The sequence below is a fragment of the Leptidea sinapis genome, chromosome 7 (genome assembly GCF_905404315.1).
Source record: "Leptidea sinapis chromosome 7, ilLepSina1.1, whole genome shotgun sequence".
NCBI lineage: Eukaryota > Metazoa > Arthropoda > Insecta > Lepidoptera > Pieridae > Leptidea > Leptidea sinapis.
In genome coordinates, this window is record NC_066271.1 from 4,420,792 (window position 1) to 4,439,648 (window position 18,857).

An 18,857-nucleotide genomic window follows, 5' to 3' on the forward strand; every position below is an offset into this window, starting at 1 on the left:
GTTTTATTAACAATGTTCATAGAGGATGTACTTTCGGTATAACCGATTAAGTTTAATTTAATATGTAAACATTCCCAGACGGTGCGCTGCGTAAATAATCTATCTAAAATAGGGAACAAAAAGTTTATAAACATATTACTACTAGTTGAAGCGATGGCCTGTCAACAGTTTGTTCTAAGGCTGTAGATGATATTCAAGCTGCGGGTTTTTTATTGAACAAGTTTACGTGAAGCTGAGTATTGTGAATGAATGACGAATATTTTTGCTTCTGAAGCGTACTTTGTTTTACAAACAAGGACAATTAATATTCATAATTTCTAAGGTAAAATTTTTTTTTAGACTGCCGCAAAATTTTTCGTTCTTTTTTAGGCGAGTTATGAAAAAATTATGAGAGTGAAATTTTAATTTATAACTGTCTCTAAGCGTCATAATTATGTAAAAGAACTAATAGACATATGAATGATAACCACGTAACATAAAACTATTTAATTCTTTATATACAAATTTGAAATTTTCCACAGTTATCCTGCCGTGTTGTCAACAGTGTGGTTGTCAAGAACTTTTTCAACTATAACCTCTTTGCGAGTTAGTTTAAGAGTATAGGCACATCTTGTATTTCATCAGGTGTTGCTAAAGATCACAGGAAATGGTGATCAGTATGTGTTCAGACAATCTGCAAGATGACTTGTCATTTTATTCCATAAAAAGTTTAGCAATCAGAAATATAACGTACCTATAGCATAAGTTTATCGATAGTCGGTATAATATTAGATATTAAGGTTAATAACTACCTTTGATAATTAATTTAATTGAATTTCTTATTATAGTATCTAGGGTTCAAAATAGAATAGATACAAAGTTTTCTGTCAAATTTGATGGTAAGAATCCAATTACATATCCGCGTTTTAAAGCTATTCGTAAATTTGTTAACTCTCGGAACGGGCGATTATGTCCATTACTTGTTTTTTTTTCTAAGAAATGGTTGATATCCGAAAGTTATAAAAGTCGGGAGATAGAAAATTTTCTTATATATTTGTATTTTTTGCTTAAATTGATGGGTTTTTAGCTAGTCTAGCGTTATTCATGCCTGATCCATTTTGTTTTGTAATTCAAGCATTTTCCTAATACACCCATGTTAAGCTTAATAACAATGGTCTACTCTGATCACATACCATCAATGTACCTCACGCACATCCGTTGAAGACTGACGCAAATAAGCCAACAAAAAATGTTACAAAGTTGAATCGGAAACACGGTGTCTAGTTAATACCATACAAAGAATCTCTGTCTCAAAATGGCTCGGAAATCGGTAGGCAAGCTAAAACAAACAAACCCAATCTTATCTACGGTAAACTTAAATGTAGTAGCAGTTTGTCTTAGGCTCTGCGCAAACATGATAATTTATTTCGGTTATAAAAAGGCGTTGCTCTAATTTGTTAACGGTTCCGGTTGAAGCATTCCTCGTATAGGATACAATACCTACTTAGAGAAGTACCTGGGGAAGAAAGAAAGAATTACGTTAATTTTATATACAATAACAAAGAAAGAATGATATTATACGTAAATTTTAAACACAATAACAGTGAACTAAGTATTAGAAATGCAGATCATTAAAAACAATGTCATAATAAAGGAACAGAAGAAAAATTTAATTGAAGCCAAAAATTAGAGGGTACATCTACATTAACAATAAAAGGAGAAAGCAAAGCCAAGTTTAAGTGTGTCGTAAAAATAAAAATTAAATAAAAAATGCGTGGGGTGGAAAAGTTTAGCGGTCGCCATTTGGCTTTACAATTATTTCCTGCTGAGACGTAGCAAGATGTGCTCTTAATGTTACCTGCCCCAAGGGTACGAGCTAGGACCGGTACCTTATGCAATAGCTAACTCCCCGAAATATTACGTTTCACGCAAATCAATTATGAATATTCATTAAGTCTTCTTCGTAATCCTATTCGAACACGGAATTGGAAATGCGAGTTATGAATTTATCATTAATTGTTATCAGTTTTGAGTTGTTTCCTAATATAAATTACTAGCTATAACCCGCGACATCTTCCGTATTTACCATAACCGTGTAACCATATTAAATGGAGTTTCAACAGCTTCCACATGCATATTTACAATATAATCATTATTATGTCTCATAGTTAGAGCAGCGTTCATAAGAAATGTTTTCCGTAGACTATGTTTTCCGACTTTGCATATCCGATTACTACGAAAAAGTCTTTTCATTTCTCGTATTAATATATAGCCTCTGATACTCGCAAATAACGTGGCTTTCTATTGGTAAGAAAATTTTCAAAATCGGTACAGAAGATCCAGAAATTAGCCTCTACAACCTCATAAACGCACAAACTACTCTTTATAATGTTAATATAGATAAGTGTAGGCGCAAGTCACCAACCAAGCAGTCAGGTATCGATACGTTTCAATTTATTTGAAGCATTTTATTTACAAAACTAATTACGTTTGTCTGATAGGATATTAAAGAGCTAGGGAGCCTCTTAATTCGATGACAGTTAATAAAGACATTCCGAACGTATTTAAGATCAGCCCATTTCATCTTGAACATCGGTAATGAAGAAATGTTATTACAACGGTTTGTTTATTATTAGGCGCGATTGTTAACTGATTTGTAATCGCTCTGAGAAATTGTAGTAGAAGGTATTGTTAAACAACAGTAAATACAAGATAATATGAGAAGGACGGTAGTAATAATAATTTTTTTAACAATTTTATTACTGTTGGCACGAACTCTACCGGCACGCCACGTGATTCAGTTAATTGAAATGTCCAAACACCAAATTTATGTGCCCACTACGATTACTACAAGTTTTTTGTTATTGCACAAATAGTCCAGTATAGTTCTTTACATTTCAATATTATAAATCATTTAAGTAGTCGTTTTTTCTCGTGTTATATTTCTTTAATCCTTATTTAACTATAGATATTAGAGATGAAGAGATGGTGGCAAAAATGCCTCTTGTTTTGAACTATATAAAAAAATTAATAACTAAATACATATGTTTCTGTGCACTCTGTGATAAGCCTAGTGTTTTGTCACAAAACGGAATGCTTAAATGCACATTAATTGTTATTTTCTTCGATTATTATTGTTAAAAGGCATTTCCTCATCAGCCCGAGGACGTCCACTGCTGGACAAAGGCCTCCCTCAAAGATCTCCATGACTATCGGTCCTGCGCTGCCCTCATCCAATGTATTCCGGCGATTCTGATCAGATAGTCGGTCTATCTTGTGAGGGACTGCCTTATTTATTTTCTCAAAATTTAGAATTATTTTTGACGTCAGTTGAAACACTACCACCGCTTCGGAAACAATGGATCTCTGAGAGAGAAGAAACGACGAAAGAAACTCTCCCAGCATTCTATTTTGCGCTTCTTTGTATAAAAGATAGACAATTATTACAAAAGTTAATGCTATAAAACAATCATAGTCTAGTTCCAGGCTGTATTATTCATATTGAAGGCTTCGGTGCTTTGCTGTTGTGAATCATCTTTACTTACAGCTTGGTCTTCAATAAGACTAATAATAGCTAATTCATTAATTCAAATATTTATTCTGTAATCTGTATGATATTGCCAAGGCCCTAGCAGCCCTTTCTATAAATGTAAGGGCAACTTAATCAGCCCTCGAGGGACGAAAGACTCCTGTAATTAGCGGCTGTTCATTTCTTAATTTCAATATTTAATTACAAAGGAAACTCGACGAGTGCTGAGAAGAAAGAGACGTCACTCTCAGAAAGACTTCTGATTTGGTTTTGTTTCATTTGGTGAGAATTGGGAGTTAATAGCGGCTCCTCCATTGTTTCAAATGTATCAAAGGCTCTCGATTTTATCTGAAGCGTGCTCTTTTAAATTGAATTAATGTTTAGTATTGACATAAAAATGTTGCTATACAAGCAGGAGACTGTGACTTTGTCTTAGTATATTTCCGTTGTTAATGAATTATTATTTAAATTAACTAAACTTATTTGTTTGTGGTTTGATAAACATACATTAGCAAAAATCATTTTAAAATAATTCCTTAGCAATGCTTATTAAAATGTACGAATGAAGAAATTCATTTGCGGAGTAATAGTGCGGTGCGAAGAAGTAGCGATTTAAAAATAGCATTGTGAATTGAACGAAATTGGTCAATGATTTGCAATTTTTTTTGGATAATTTTTTGACATCGTATTTTTTTCTTTTAGTGTGTGCAATATTGGAACTGATAAGCCTACTTTTTTGATAATTTGATATTTATACCTACTGTTTATTGTATTTACAATTAGTTTACTTAAATCAATATGTTCTTCTATAAAATATATTTACACATGAAACAAAATCTTATAATTATGTTTACAATACTACCTATGATTACATTTAATTAAATATTTTATGTAATTAAGTGTATTTGTATATGAAATGCTAATATTATTTCAAACCAGATGTTCTTCACCCAAATTTTGAGTTGTATATTATTAAGGTATGGTATTGTACGTTCTAGACAAAATTAAGAATTACTATCAAAACCTCGATTCGCGATTCCCTTGCGCGTATTATAATGTTATAATGGTTCTCAGCTGATCTATACCCAGCAATTATATTACCTAAAATATGTGATATCGTGATGAGTAATATTTTTTTATGATAAGAAGCGACGAGACAAGTAAGTCATTCATCTTTTTGTACAGAATACGGCTTGAGTAACGCAAATTGCTCTCGTCATCTTGACACATAAGCTGATTTTAGGTCTGAGTTAATGAGTATTATCGCTAGTTGCAACGCCTTTGAACCCGACACACAAGCAGTATATACTCTTAGACTTGGGCACAGAAAAAGGCGCCATTTTGAAACCAAACTTGCCGGCTTCCTATGCTAAGGAACCTCCACGAAAGTACAACAATCATCCGACGTTGTATAACATTCACTTAAATATATTATTTTTAAGAACTGCTAGTTAGGTATATTATAGATAGAAAAAACTAGAGTGAATTTTCGGTAATCTAAGTCATTTCAGGCCTTAAGCCCGTCCTTTTAAATACATTTAATATGTATTCACATTTTTCTGATAGCAAGAACTCTTTGAAAGACACAGTAATAATATCATCAAAGTAACTTTATACCGTTCTGTAAAGACCCATCTTAAAATTTCTCTTTGTCACAACTCTATTGTTAGACTCGTAATAGCTCCTGACATATTGTCCTTTATTTTCTTTTTATCATTTTATGAAATTTTCTTCTTACAATCACCCTCACTTAAACAGAAAATGCCTTAACAATGTGAATAGTAAATTATTTTCATCTTATAAGCAATATCATTTTATTTAATACTAGCGGCATAACAACAGTAGTTGGACTTATGGTCTTCCGGACTTTTTTGTAGATATTGATACGTTCTATAATACTGTAGAACATTTTTTTGTTCTATTATCAATAGTTTCCGCAGCGCACGCGATGACAGATTTTAGGTGACTAATTTTTCACACCTTGCGTCATATTATTGCATTTTTATTCGAGATCACTATTTGTTTTGAAAATGTAAAATAGCCCTTGTTACTCCGTGAAGATGCAGGTTTCTAATGGTGAAAGAATTTTTGAAATCAATGCAGTAGTTTTTTTGTGAAAATATTACAAACATACATACAAAACATAAATGGTTCCTCTTTATAATATTTATATTTAATACTAGCTGACCCCACAGACGATAGAAATAAAATACTGTAGCTAAGTATTTGGGGAAAATATAGTCTAAAGTCATCGAGAGTTAATGATTTTATAATATGTAGTTAATAAACTGATTAAGAAGGATTTATATCGTATTTGACTAAACATTTAACATTACCGCGTTATAATTGTTAATTTTTAAAGTATTTAAATTGATATAGTATGTTATCCTTAAAAGATAGACATATGCCTTTTCTATAGATCTATGTATGATACACAATTTCACCATACATTATTTTATTATATTTAAATGAGTTTAGACAGCATTTTCGTTGAAAATCCCAGACGGCATATTTGTTCCTACACCTCCGACAAATATCCTTAATGTATACAAAATATAAACAAAAACTAAACAAATTATAAATTAAAACCTTCCTCGAGAATCACGTTACCAATTCGTGAAAATAGCATGACAATCGGTGAGTAGTTTATAGTAGAGTAAGATAGACAAGACGCGGCGGAGGATTTTGTATTATATTAAATATCCGAGCGACCGAGCCTTGCTCGAATTTTTAAGAATGTACAAAACTTGAACAAAAATAAATAAAAACTAATTGGACATCTGGCTTCAAACTTGGGTTTTCTGCTTTCCGGATCACCCAATGTCCCATTTGAGCCATTATAGTCTTGTATATTTAGTGGCAAAATTTACCTTTGTATTCTAATGTTATTGTAGCAATTTCTCATTAAAACCCGGATAAAACTACATTTTTCAAATTGAAACCTAGCCAGATCGATTTCTCGCCCCCAAAACTACCTGTACACTAAATTTCATTAAAATCGTTGGAGCCGTTTACGAGCTCGTTTAAAGATATAAGATATATAGTGAACTATTTTTATAAATCACTATATTTCTTATCGCAATAAATAAATTATATATAATGGATACAATAATAATACATATTAATGAATGAATTCATAATTGAAATCTCGTATAAATTTACCACTAGTGTGTTTCAAAATTCTCTACACGAAAATTCGAAAATCAAATTTCTCATTGTACCCGTATTGCCATTAATTTCTGTGACACTTTTGCATTTCGCATTGAATAAAAAGTATTAATGATTTCTCTTTGTAGTCACTTTTCACTTGCAACTTTTCATTGGTCCGCTGTGCTGTGTTTGGCAGGTTTTGTTCTGAGCGTTACGTCAATGGGTCGGACGTGGCCGTTCAATGAATATCGGTGTGTATTCATTGAAATTACTCAATCTCTGGACAAATGACCGCTGATGTACGCCCTCTCGACCCTAACCCTTATTTTATAAATAATTAAAAAAAAACAGTTTCAATATTATGAAAGAGAAAAAGAAAAGAGCGACGGTGACACAAATAAGCAGTTAGATTAAGGATTGGTCTCCGCTGCGCTCTAACTAGATACCACACCACCTTAGAACAATAGCTTTTAGCAACTAATAATGCTTGTGTGCGTGCGTAATCTTTCAATTTTGAAACTTATATACGCATCATTTTATTTTACATGGCAATTTAGTTTCAATCATGTGGCACATCAACGTAACACATTGTTCGAGACTGGTTCGAGTAAGTCGTAACTTGGGCATCGTATTAGTTGCCGCACTTTGCGACTACACCTTCGGTATCTAGTCGGAGCGCAGCGGAGAGTACATAACATACAATAAAACTATCAGCTAAATACTCTAAAACTCCACGAGGGTGTGTACATAGCATAAATAAATAACTATGAAAATACAATAATAATTGCGATCTTAAAACTAGCTTTAGGTAATGTAATATTATAGAAGAAAATGAGAGAGAAAATATATGTTTGGACCAATAAATGTGAATATTAATGGTAAAGGCATATTAATAATCTATATATATAAAAATGAATTGCTGTTCGTTAGTCTCGCTAAAACTCGGGAACGGCTCGACCGATTTGGCTAATTTTGGTCTTGAACAATTTGTGGAAGTCCAGAGAAGGTTTAAAAGGTGAATAAATATGAAAATGTTTGGAACTAAAAAAAAATCAACAAATTTGCTTTTCCTTTGATGTGTCCCCCGTCGTCCGAAATCAAATTGAAAGAATAGTTTAAAATGAATAACTAATTAGAATCTTTGTATCTTTCTAAGTTTCTCAGGAGGTAAATTTTATTACTATATTAGTTAGTATTATATATTAAGTAATTAGAATAACTACAGATGTTAAATATGATAGCAATACAACGTTTGCTGGGTTAGCTAGTTTGTTATAAAAATAATTAAGTATTTCTCATAAATCTGATTAGAGTGTTTAATCGAATAAACAAGCTATACTAAAACTAGTGCTAACAGATCTTATGTTCACCTCTTTAGCTTCGATATTAATATTTTATACCATAAAAGAAATTTCAAATAAAGCAGGTAGGTTTCTTTTTAGAGCATCATCATTCTACGGTCATAAAGGTAACATGCCTAACCGGCGCCAATTTTTTCTAACAAAAACCTTCAATTTCACCAAAACATCCAGTAGTTTCTAAATACAATAAATCGTTTATATTTTTGATTGTCGAACGTTAATAGTTTTCTATTCACATCGATACGGTGTTACGAGTATAATAAAAAGGTTTTGCTACCGTTTCATTTGTTTTTTTTTACCAATCGTTACCTGCGCACATTTTTCATTAACAACAAAATTAATTTCATCTAATTTCGGATACTGCCGAGTCACATAAGTCATGCAACGACAGCGCTTAAGGCGCAGACTGACACCGATTGTAAACTCTACAATATTTGTGTTGATCATGTGGCTAAGCTGCAAATGGGCATTTATTTTACTGATTTTCTTTTGTTTATTCAAAATTTACATATTAAGTTGAATAATTGTTCGGTGTAAGTTTTAGAAAAGTACTAATTCTATTAAATTCTTTATAAAAAGAATCGTGTTATCGCTGAAAATTCAGAGATTTTTGGCTCCAAAGTTTATTTTTGGGATGCAACTTCCAAAATTTTTTATTGAATATTTGAAATTATATATAAATATTCTATATTCTTTATGCCCTTCTTTGTGCACTGTATTTTTTGCGTCGGAATATTTTCATTGCGTTATGTTGTAATCGACTCTCTAACAAATCAATTTTTGTAAATATGAGGTGTGACCGCGCCTTAACAATGTTGGGAACAAAAAATAAAAACGCATATATCATCGAGATCCATTTAAGCGACACGTGAAAGATATATGTTGCGTATTTGAATAAATGTTTTAGTAAAAGGGTAAGTTATACAAATTGTTGTTAAGTATAGACATAAGTGAAGTAAACTTTACTGTTTAATGTATTGTAATTGTAAATAGCACTGCTAGAAACAGCAGGGTTCGGATATTGAATTGTAAATGAATAACTTACATGTAAAGTGAATATTTGCCATTATTTTTTTTTTCTGTAATCGACCTTAAAGCTTACTTGTCAGTAGTTGAACTTTTTACAGGCTCCTTTGCTGGTGCTGGGTGGATTATTGTTACCACAACAGTGCCTATTTCTGCTGTGAAGCAGTAATGTGTAAGCATTATTGTTTTTTCATCTAAAGGCTTAATAGAAGCTAGTAAAATTATTCGGAAAATGAGACTTAACATCTTATATCTCAAGGTGACGAGCGCAATTATAGTGCCGATCAGAATTTTTGAGTTTTGCAAGAATTCTGAGCGGCACTGCATTGTAATGTTTGTAATTGTAATGCATAGCGTATCATTTACCATCAGCTGAACTTCCTACTCGTCTTTTCCCTTACTGTCATAAAAAAAATCTATTTTTACTTACTTTGTAAAGACAAAGTTACGAGACGCTTTCACATTATTGTTTATAACAATATGCCTATCTCGGAATTGGCTTAGAAAGTTTGGATGATATAATAATCTCATCCCTGAGAAAAATGCGTTTTTCCTAAAGCTTGTCCAGCTATTGAAATTTAAGTAAATATCTAATAAAATAAATCAACAGTGTTAATTATTCCACAGAGTTCATTAAAATAAACATAAGACAACAGAAACGCGTTAAAATGCTATAGACTTAAAGAACGGAAAGAACTTATCTTCATAAATAATTGAATGCATAGTGTATCGAAAAAATGAAGTAAAATAAACAATGGTAAGATTAGATGCAGAGTTAGGGACGTGTGATCGTTCCCGGCCAAATATAAATAAACTTTATATGATTTGTTTTACAGGTTATTATGAAAACATCGGCTGCCGACATACGGCAGGAAAGTAACCTACGAAATCGGCCAAGCGTGAATACTTGTATATTTATATTTAAGAAGTTATACTTATTTTGGCAAAATTATAAGAGTGAATTTTTGCTTATATTTTTAGGTCAGTCAGAGTAAAATTTGTCATTTATTTTTACACATCTTTTTTAAGGAAAAGGAGGACAAATGAGCGTACGGGTCACCCGGTGTTAAGTGGTCCCCACCACACACATTCTCTTGCAACACCAGAGGAGTCACAGGAGCGTTTCCGGCCTTTAATTATAAATATAAAATTAACTTTACAAAAAAATAAATGGCTCTAAATTATCAAACAGATACAAAAGTTATGAAATGAAGTTACGAAAACAGTTTGAATAACTGATAACGCGTTTATAACTAGGATTGGAAACTGGAAACTATACAGAAGTTATTCATAAATCAAGAACGTTATAGCTACATTCTGACGCAGTGTAAGTATGTCTGAAAAATCTTTTGTTTGATCAGACTCTAACATCTGGATGTTGAACAGAAGTTCATAATAAAATATCAAGAAAAAACACGTTAAGTCCTTTTGTATCGGCGTCTATTTGTGTTCTAGAAAGACTCAACAATTTTAATACTTGCACTTGTGTATTGATTTTTATCTATATATATATAAATATTGTTTCTATTTTTTATTGCTTCAGGTTTCTTAAAACTGTCTTTCTGCCTGTTTGTTGTAGATATTCTCCAAAAGAGTTGAATTTACAAGACGCAAATCTAACGAGTTACTACAATTATGTTATAAATTAATTAGGTTTCCACTTAAATAATAATAACTATGAAGTTGGTACAAGATCAGATTGAATATCCAATGAATAGGTAACTGTGTAAATTAAATCTATGCGACAAAGTGGTGAGTGTCTCCATGTCTTTAACAAACAAAAAAAAGCAAACAATTATTCCTGTCAGAGTCTCGTAACTCAAGATACGAGTTACAGCCAACGTCTATGATATTAAATATAACCTTATCAAATACAGGTGTATTAGGTATAATTGCTAATTTGACTTAACATATTGACAAGATTATTAACCAAAAGGCGACTGTTAATACAGTCGCCTGTTGCAGACAACTGTTAATACAGTTATTGCAGAAAGAAAACAAATAAAATTGCGGTTTGTAATTTACGATCGTGCTATAATTAAATTTAATTAAACGCTGGTTGTAAAATACTAGCCTTACATTGTTTCACAGGTACAACTTAGTAAGCAATTATGGACATTAATTAGTATTTATGTATGCCTCAAAATGTGTGTAAATATTTATTGTATGTCTGTCGCTTTACGTTTGAATAAATCTAAATGCGAATAAGGAAGATTAAGATTTTCTAAAGTAACTCATTCAATACGTATAGATTACTGCAAAATTTATTATGACTATCACCACATTTCATCCTGCAGTTTACTTGCCAGTAAAATACTTGTTTTCTTTTACAATTTGTTCATAAGTACAAACAGTAATTTTCAATAATATAATTAATATTAACCATTTGCTTTACTGCTATGTAAAAGAAAAGTTTACTTTTACATTGAGAAAATATCAAATAACCATCAAATACATTCAAAGAGCAGAAGGGATTTGATGATAATATAAATTAAGATAAAATAAGTTTTAAATTTAGCATCAGTCATTTAAAGTATCAAAACTACTCGGGTCAACACAACTGCAACTGAAATGTACTCACAGTGCTTCGTACTAACTGAGATTTGTTTTGATAATACATCATAAAACTATTAAATATTGGATCGCTGAGTGAGACTATCCGAACTGTTTTCATATTTCTATGCAAGGCATAACCGGTAAGCGGGTTTTAATTGATGTGAACTCAATATAACATTTGAGTAGTTTAGTTTTTTTAGTATAAGTAATTTGACTTGAAACCAAGATGAAATAATGCGACCTATGCGAAAATAAATCTTAGCTTGCCCTTTTTCCATTGCTATAACAATAACTATTTATAGCAACGTTATTATTAACATGTGTTTATTAAAAGTTAATGAGCTAAGTTTATAATTAACGTTCTTATGAAGATAAAGCTATAATCTTGTAACTTACACCGAAATATAGTAATTGTTTCGTAATCACTGTGTTATTTCAGTGTTTAAACATTATTTTGTTTTGTTTAGAGGCATGTGGGAATCATTCTATTGTTCTACATCCGGCTATGACTTACACATTTTATTTAGTTTTTTTAGAATTATCGATTATCATATTAGATTGTATAACGTATTGCTACTGCCAACATATTTTCTAAAGAAGACCGGAATGACTGTTTCGAATGAAGAAAAATAATTGTATAATTAGTAATAGAAGAATCTAATAAATTATTGTCCGCCATTTTGTGACAAACTATTAGCTTAAAATATTAAAAGTACAAGTTTTTACAATAGTAGTTAAACAAATTTGAATATATTTGATTAGGTGGTTCTAAGTAAGGATTGTTCCATATGATATTTTACAAAAAAAATGGATATCATCCCAACCATCTGGATGTGTGGCGATCGTCCACTGTGCGGTTTTCAAGGAACTTTCGTCCACATACCACAAAGCTGTGGAATGAGCTTCCTTGTTCGATGTTTCTGCGACGATACGACATAAAAAAAGCGCGTACACCATCCTTAAAGGCAGGCAACGCTCCTGTGATTCCTCTGGTGTTGCAAAATAATGTGGGCAGCGGTGATCACTTAACACGAGGTACCCTCGTTTGTCCTCTTTTTCCATAAAAAAAGAAGTTATTACTACAAAAAGCCAATTGTATGGAGTATGGTTTGCCTTCTTGATTTCTTTCGAATGGAAAAAACGGAGACATTATCTAAAGGGGTACATCCGTTCCCAGCCTACTACGCCTTATCTACAGCAAATATAACAATTTAAACGAATGTTTGTCTTGCTTTTTGATATGTTAATAAAGTGACATTCGTTCGGACATGGAATGTTTGGAGAAACACCGACAGTTTTTTGTTTGTGCATCTAGTCAAAAAATTTGACCTTTAACTCAAAACATGCATGTGTTAGATTATTAATCTTTTACGTAATTATTTAATAATAATAAAGAGGTAAATAACTCTGAATAAATATATATAAAATATGTTTAGACATCTTAAAACTAAAAAGTAGCTCAATTGTATTTTAAGCTTGTTCCTGATTGGCTGTAAGCTCCTATTGGCTGTATTGACTTTAAATATTGTCGTAATCGTCATATGGTCACATATAACATTGTTTATGGAAACGACTGTTAAAAGTAATTTTTATCTACATACAGGTAACACTAGTGTGCAATCTCTATTATCTGTTGTCCTATGAAAAAAAGCCTCCCTCCCACCGGTAAAAACTGACCTAACTTTTTATTGATTTTTGTTCCAAAAACTTACGTGTACTGTTGAATCACTTAATAAACGCTGTCATTTTGGAGGAACAAGTTAATAGACGCAATCAATTTATTCGAATTATTTCCGAGCGGAAAAAAATCATATTAAGAAGCCTAGTCACGCGATCCAATCCGTCAAAAGTAATGCTCTTTGATGTTAAATGGTAACGGTTTTTAAGTGTAGCCGAATTATGCAGAGTAACTGCATTGGCAAGAAATGTCAGTAATATGTATATTCTGAAACAGTTTTAATTTTTACGAATGTACCTGAACGCATGAAACGTTTAAACGTTAAAATTTGTACATAAAAGTTGTGGTAGCCCAATAAGGCGACCTTATCGCTATTCAGCGATCTCTTCCAGATAACCAAATGGTGTAGGAGATTTTATTTAAAACTTGACATAAATCAATAAATTTAATATGGGATATAATATATATACCCACATATACATAGAACTTACATTTATATTGTTATTTATATACGAAGAAGAGGAGAGAGAAAAATAGGACAACTATCAAAAACATTTGTATAAACTATATAATATACTGATAAAATTGTTCTACTGTACATTTTCACTAGACGACTTGTTCTAAGAAATAATTTTTAAGAGAAAACTTTTTTAGCATCAGTGGGAGAAAATGAGATAGGAAGTATTATACAGTGTACCAGTTGGTACCAGGTGATCATTGTTGAAAGTCTTATGTATGCCGCGAGCATACCTTAATATCTTCTGACGTCATGCACGTGACGTATTATTACGTAGACACCAGGAGAACAAATATGGTAGCGGTGATAGTAATGTCTTTCATAGCAGTTGAAATCATGTGTCATCGTAGCAATATGTACCAGGACTTCATATTCAGTTTAGAGGTCCATGCATTGTGCATTTTCAGGTTTCACTTCTGACATGTGTACTTTGTACGCACACAATTTTTTTACTTAAGTTTTTAAATGTCTAAATGTGTATATTTTTTTTGTGATTAGAATTAAAAACTTTAATGTTAAACCTTATTCCTATGATTCTGATAACTAAGTTAAGGACTTTAGGTTCGAGTCCCGGTAGGACGGATGTTGAATAGAGAGTGTGAATTTTTTTTCAGGTCATATATGTTTCTTTACGTGCATTAAATATATATTTTTTTCTTTGCATACTTTTATAAATAAAGCAAAGAGTTTTAGGTTATTAACTTTTAAAGGGTTTTTCTAGTTAGGGATCCTATTATTATCTGTAAGAGTGCGTTACTGATTAGATTTTATTTTTATAATAAATTAATCTTTAAATATTTTTGAATTTCAATAAAAGACCTATCAAAAAGCATCTAACTCTCATAACAAACACGCACTTGGTATCACCAAATATATCACGAGGCAAAAGTAAACGCGTCCAAAAAAGGTTCTTAATTCAAATAATAGAAAGACTCCTAACAACAACTAGTTTACTATCAATATAATTTAGTTAATGATTCGTTAAAGCTGTTGGGAGGGATGGGTAAATACGACCACAGAATATGACCGCAGCACGCGACTTCGAGGCTGTAAGTGTTCTACAATTACGTCCCAGTCAGTGATATCAATAACATATAAATAGGTAACATTCCAATAACGTAACACCTCGGTAGAATTAGTTACGATCATTTAAAAGTAATAACGAGAATAGACTCACTTACCATTCGTATGGATAAAGAATGGCATAACAATTGGCAAGCTGAATGTGTACGGTCAGCATATAATGGTTTTATGTTTTACTTTTTTTATGGAGAAGGAGGACAAACGAGCGTACGGGTCACCTGGTGTCTGGTCACATTCTCTTGCAACACTAGAGGAACCACAGGAGCGTTGCCAGCTTATACCAGTAGGAGGTTCCTTTGCATAGGATGCCGGCTAGTTTATGGGTACCACAACGGCGCCTATTTCTGCCGTGAAGTAGTAATAAGTAATATTACTATGTTTTGGTCTGAAGGGTGCCGTAGCTAGTGAAATTACTGGGCAAATGAGACTTAACATCTTATGTCTCAAGGTGACAAGCGCAATCGTAGTGCCATTCAGAATTTTTGGGGTTTTCAAGAATTCTGAACGGTACTGCATTGTAATGGGCCGGGCGTGTCAATTACAATAAGCTCAACGTTCTGCTCGTCGTTAATTTTTAATAAAAAATATATACAAGGAAGGTGAACGCGCTTTTTTTAAGGTAGTCATGCCGTATCATACCCGAAACACCGCACAAGGAAGCTCATTCCACAGCTTTGTAGTAAGTGGAAGAAAGTTCCTTGAAAACGTCTATCATCAGGTCAAACAGCTTTTCGGAACACCTTCCGTGATAGACGCCGTAGAAGGCACAATGAAGCGACGCGTCTCTACGCAACGCCAGGTGGTCTAGCCGTTCACAGAGCACTGGATCCCTGACAATTCAAGCAGCTATGCGTAGTTCCAATAACATAACACCTCGGTAGATTATCTTACGGTCATTTAAAAGTGATAATGAGAATGGGCTCACTTACAATTCGTCCGAATAAAGAATGGAATTACAATTGGCGGTGCGATGAATATGTAGCGTCAGCATATAATGGTTTTATGTTTTAAATTTTCTTTGTTTTCCTTTATTGAAGAACATTTTAAAATTTGCAATCTAAACTGGCAGCAATCCAAATAGAATTCTTAAGACTGATTTGAGTGAGATGGACAATGGATTGCTCGTAAAATACTAATATAGGAAAAGGTCAATGTACGATATTCAACCCACTACGCGTAAGCCATACTTAATAGTAAATCATAATATTATTGTATGCTCCTCGGGGCTGATATTTTCATTTTTTTCATTTCAAAAATGTCAACTAGGAAATTAACGTAGCTCACACTTCTGTTTTAATTAGCAACAGTGGTTGTGACTGTATTTGCAGTATTTATTCGGGGCAGTACAGTCAGCACATCCATCTCTGTTTCAAAATAACAGTGCACTTTAACTGTAGTATTCTAACTAATAATCTAATCTAATAAAAGAAAAATAATTAATATTTTGAAAATAATTGCAAATTCGTGTATTGAATACAAAATAACTCATAACCAACGATTATATTAATAGTAGTTGCAGTAATTAAATGTTTGTTCAATCAAAAGGTACCGCGATTGCTATTCCAAGTACATACTAAATTCATCGTCCACAAATCGAACCCCACCCCTATAATTAATTAAATCACAACACTGTGTCAACCCACGCCACACTGAAACTACAAAGTTGACGTTAGAATGTAAACATTTTGTAAAACTTCAAATCTGAATGATTATTTGGACTATAGTGACGCATTATATTCAGTTGATCATTAAAGTTACAATTTTGACGAAGAGATAGAGTTTTACAATCGTTTGTATGATATTTTTAAATAGCCGTTACTTATTTTTAAGACTTATGTTCATATAATAATAATAGTAAGCATATTTATTTAAGAGTATAGATTACATATTTTAATATGGTACATACTTAAAAATTATATCATAAACTAATATTATTACTTAAATTATAATCTAGATCCCATCCGGGTATATGCCTCCTTCATCTTCTTCCACAACTCTCTATTTTTTTATTTTCCCAGCCAGTTTTTACCTGGCAAAAAAGAAGGTCATCACTTCAACTCATTTTACCTGTGTTTATGTTACCTGAGGGACAACCTATGTTCATATTGATACACATATACTAATTAATAAGGCGAAAAATTACGTATATGCTTAAAAATCAATATATTTAGTATAACCGGTCTGAAAAAATTAACCCTCATTGAGAAAAAGAGGCAAGAAACTTTGTACCGAGCTAAGGCCCCAAGCCAAAACCTGGTCTGAGTTCTCAAAGCCATTTGTTAAGCCCCAAGTCTTAAACACATACAGCCTTACAAATAAGCTTGGCATAAGTAAAATCTTGACTATGTCACTGACTACACTGTCAATACAATGATAATAACATATTCCATTCCACTTAGTATACAAGCGTAACATGACACTATTTTATTTTTTAATTAATATCCGTTAAAACACAAAACAATTACAATAAAAACACTAAAATTTAAATGCGGTCAAACTAGACAGGAGACTAATGGACACTAAATTGTCTCAAAACGGTTTCACGGTCCATCTTTTCCATTTTCTTTCTCACACCTAGGTTTTTGTGTAAGGATAGTTATCTAACTCTCACACAGGGTTCGTCTTTTTGCTAGTATACTAAGTTTAAGGATAATTCTGAAGGTTTTCGAATGTATAACAGCTTTGCAAATAAACTATGGAAACTTATATACGTCCGAATAAATCAATCGTAAACAAAATGTCTATTTGTAAACATTTTGCATGTTCTCGGTTTATTCTAAGGTATAACTTTATACGAATTTTATTTGTATGATCTAAAAAGCATTTAAGAACATTTCTTTTAACTAAAAACTAAATTTTATCAAAACAGAGAACACCTTCACCAAATATTATGACGATTTAAAAGTGCTACCACCCTCAATGATCGTCGAATCAGTTCCATCCAGGCTACAGATTCTATTAGAGCACTAAATTACCTAAGTTAATAAGCGTAAATATATATGCATATGTGATAGATCAGCCGAGGCCCCTGTTTGCACAATAGCGATGCCTCACAATGCAACCCCAAATGCAATTGTGTACATTCGTGCGACTATTGAGTTACAATAATGCGATGGAAACATTTGCATCTAGTGACTGGCGATAGTTTGGTGCGGGTGTCGGCTGTCGACTGCTCAGATAGTTATGGTTGCATGATAATTGATAAGTATTTCAGGATTATTGAGAACTGGAAGGAACTATTATAAACAGTTATTTTTAAGTGATACCTTCACTTCTGCACTTAAATTTAAGAACGATGTGGCATTCGATGTCCGAGCGCTCATCCATCTCAGTTAACCTAAAGTTTCTTTGACAAAGAAGGCTTAGGGCTGATTGTTCCAGACATTTAGTTAACGTCACATACGTTCGTCAAATATTGACAATTACTAACGATAATAATTAACGATCGTTAAATATGAAGCGTTTTTTCATTGTATAGAAACGTGATTGTCAAAGTTATTTGGGCTGCCAGTAAAACAGTAGTGTTTCCTGATGAAATCTGATGGGAGACATTTCTATGCATCTACTTGTCTATTTTTGATAATTATTGATATTCCGTTTATTATGCCTACCTATGTAGGTACTGCGTAAATATAATCTAATAAATCATGTTAAAAGAAAATGTCGTTAACCGCTCGTGTAAGGATCGGTTACCGTAACCTTTATTATTTAACGTACGTTAAAGCTAATTTTTTTTCAAGCAACGCATTTTATGGTTTAACGATAGTTAGCGTCATAGTTAAAGTAACGTGTCTGTATTCGTAGCGTGAAACAAGCTGCCCTTACTATAGAATAGTGGATTATATAGAAGTTAATGATGCATGGTAACGTAAGTACGCTAAGTTGTTATATGATTTAAAAGATTGGCTGGAAATTTGTCATTGGATCATCTCCCTTAGAGTCTCTTTACGAACTGATATAACTTCATGACGTTTATCA

At 32.4% G+C, this 18,857-nt stretch overlaps 1 protein-coding gene across 11 annotated transcripts in view; it reads right to left on the minus strand.

Annotated features, from left to right (window-relative positions):
* LOC126965384 (dachshund homolog 2) overlaps positions 1-18,857 on the minus strand; it is a 235,616-nt gene that overhangs the window by 146,446 nt on the left and 70,313 nt on the right. For 6 of the 11 annotated variants that reach the window (XM_050808955.1, XM_050808951.1, XM_050808948.1 and 3 more), the window contains one exon: positions 1,484-1,495. The exons of the other annotated variants lie outside the window; for them this stretch is intronic. In XM_050808955.1, coding sequence (XP_050664912.1) covers positions 1,484-1,495 — 12 coding nt within the window. The remainder of the gene's footprint in view (positions 1-1,483; positions 1,496-18,857) is intronic. 11 annotated transcript variants of the gene reach the window in all.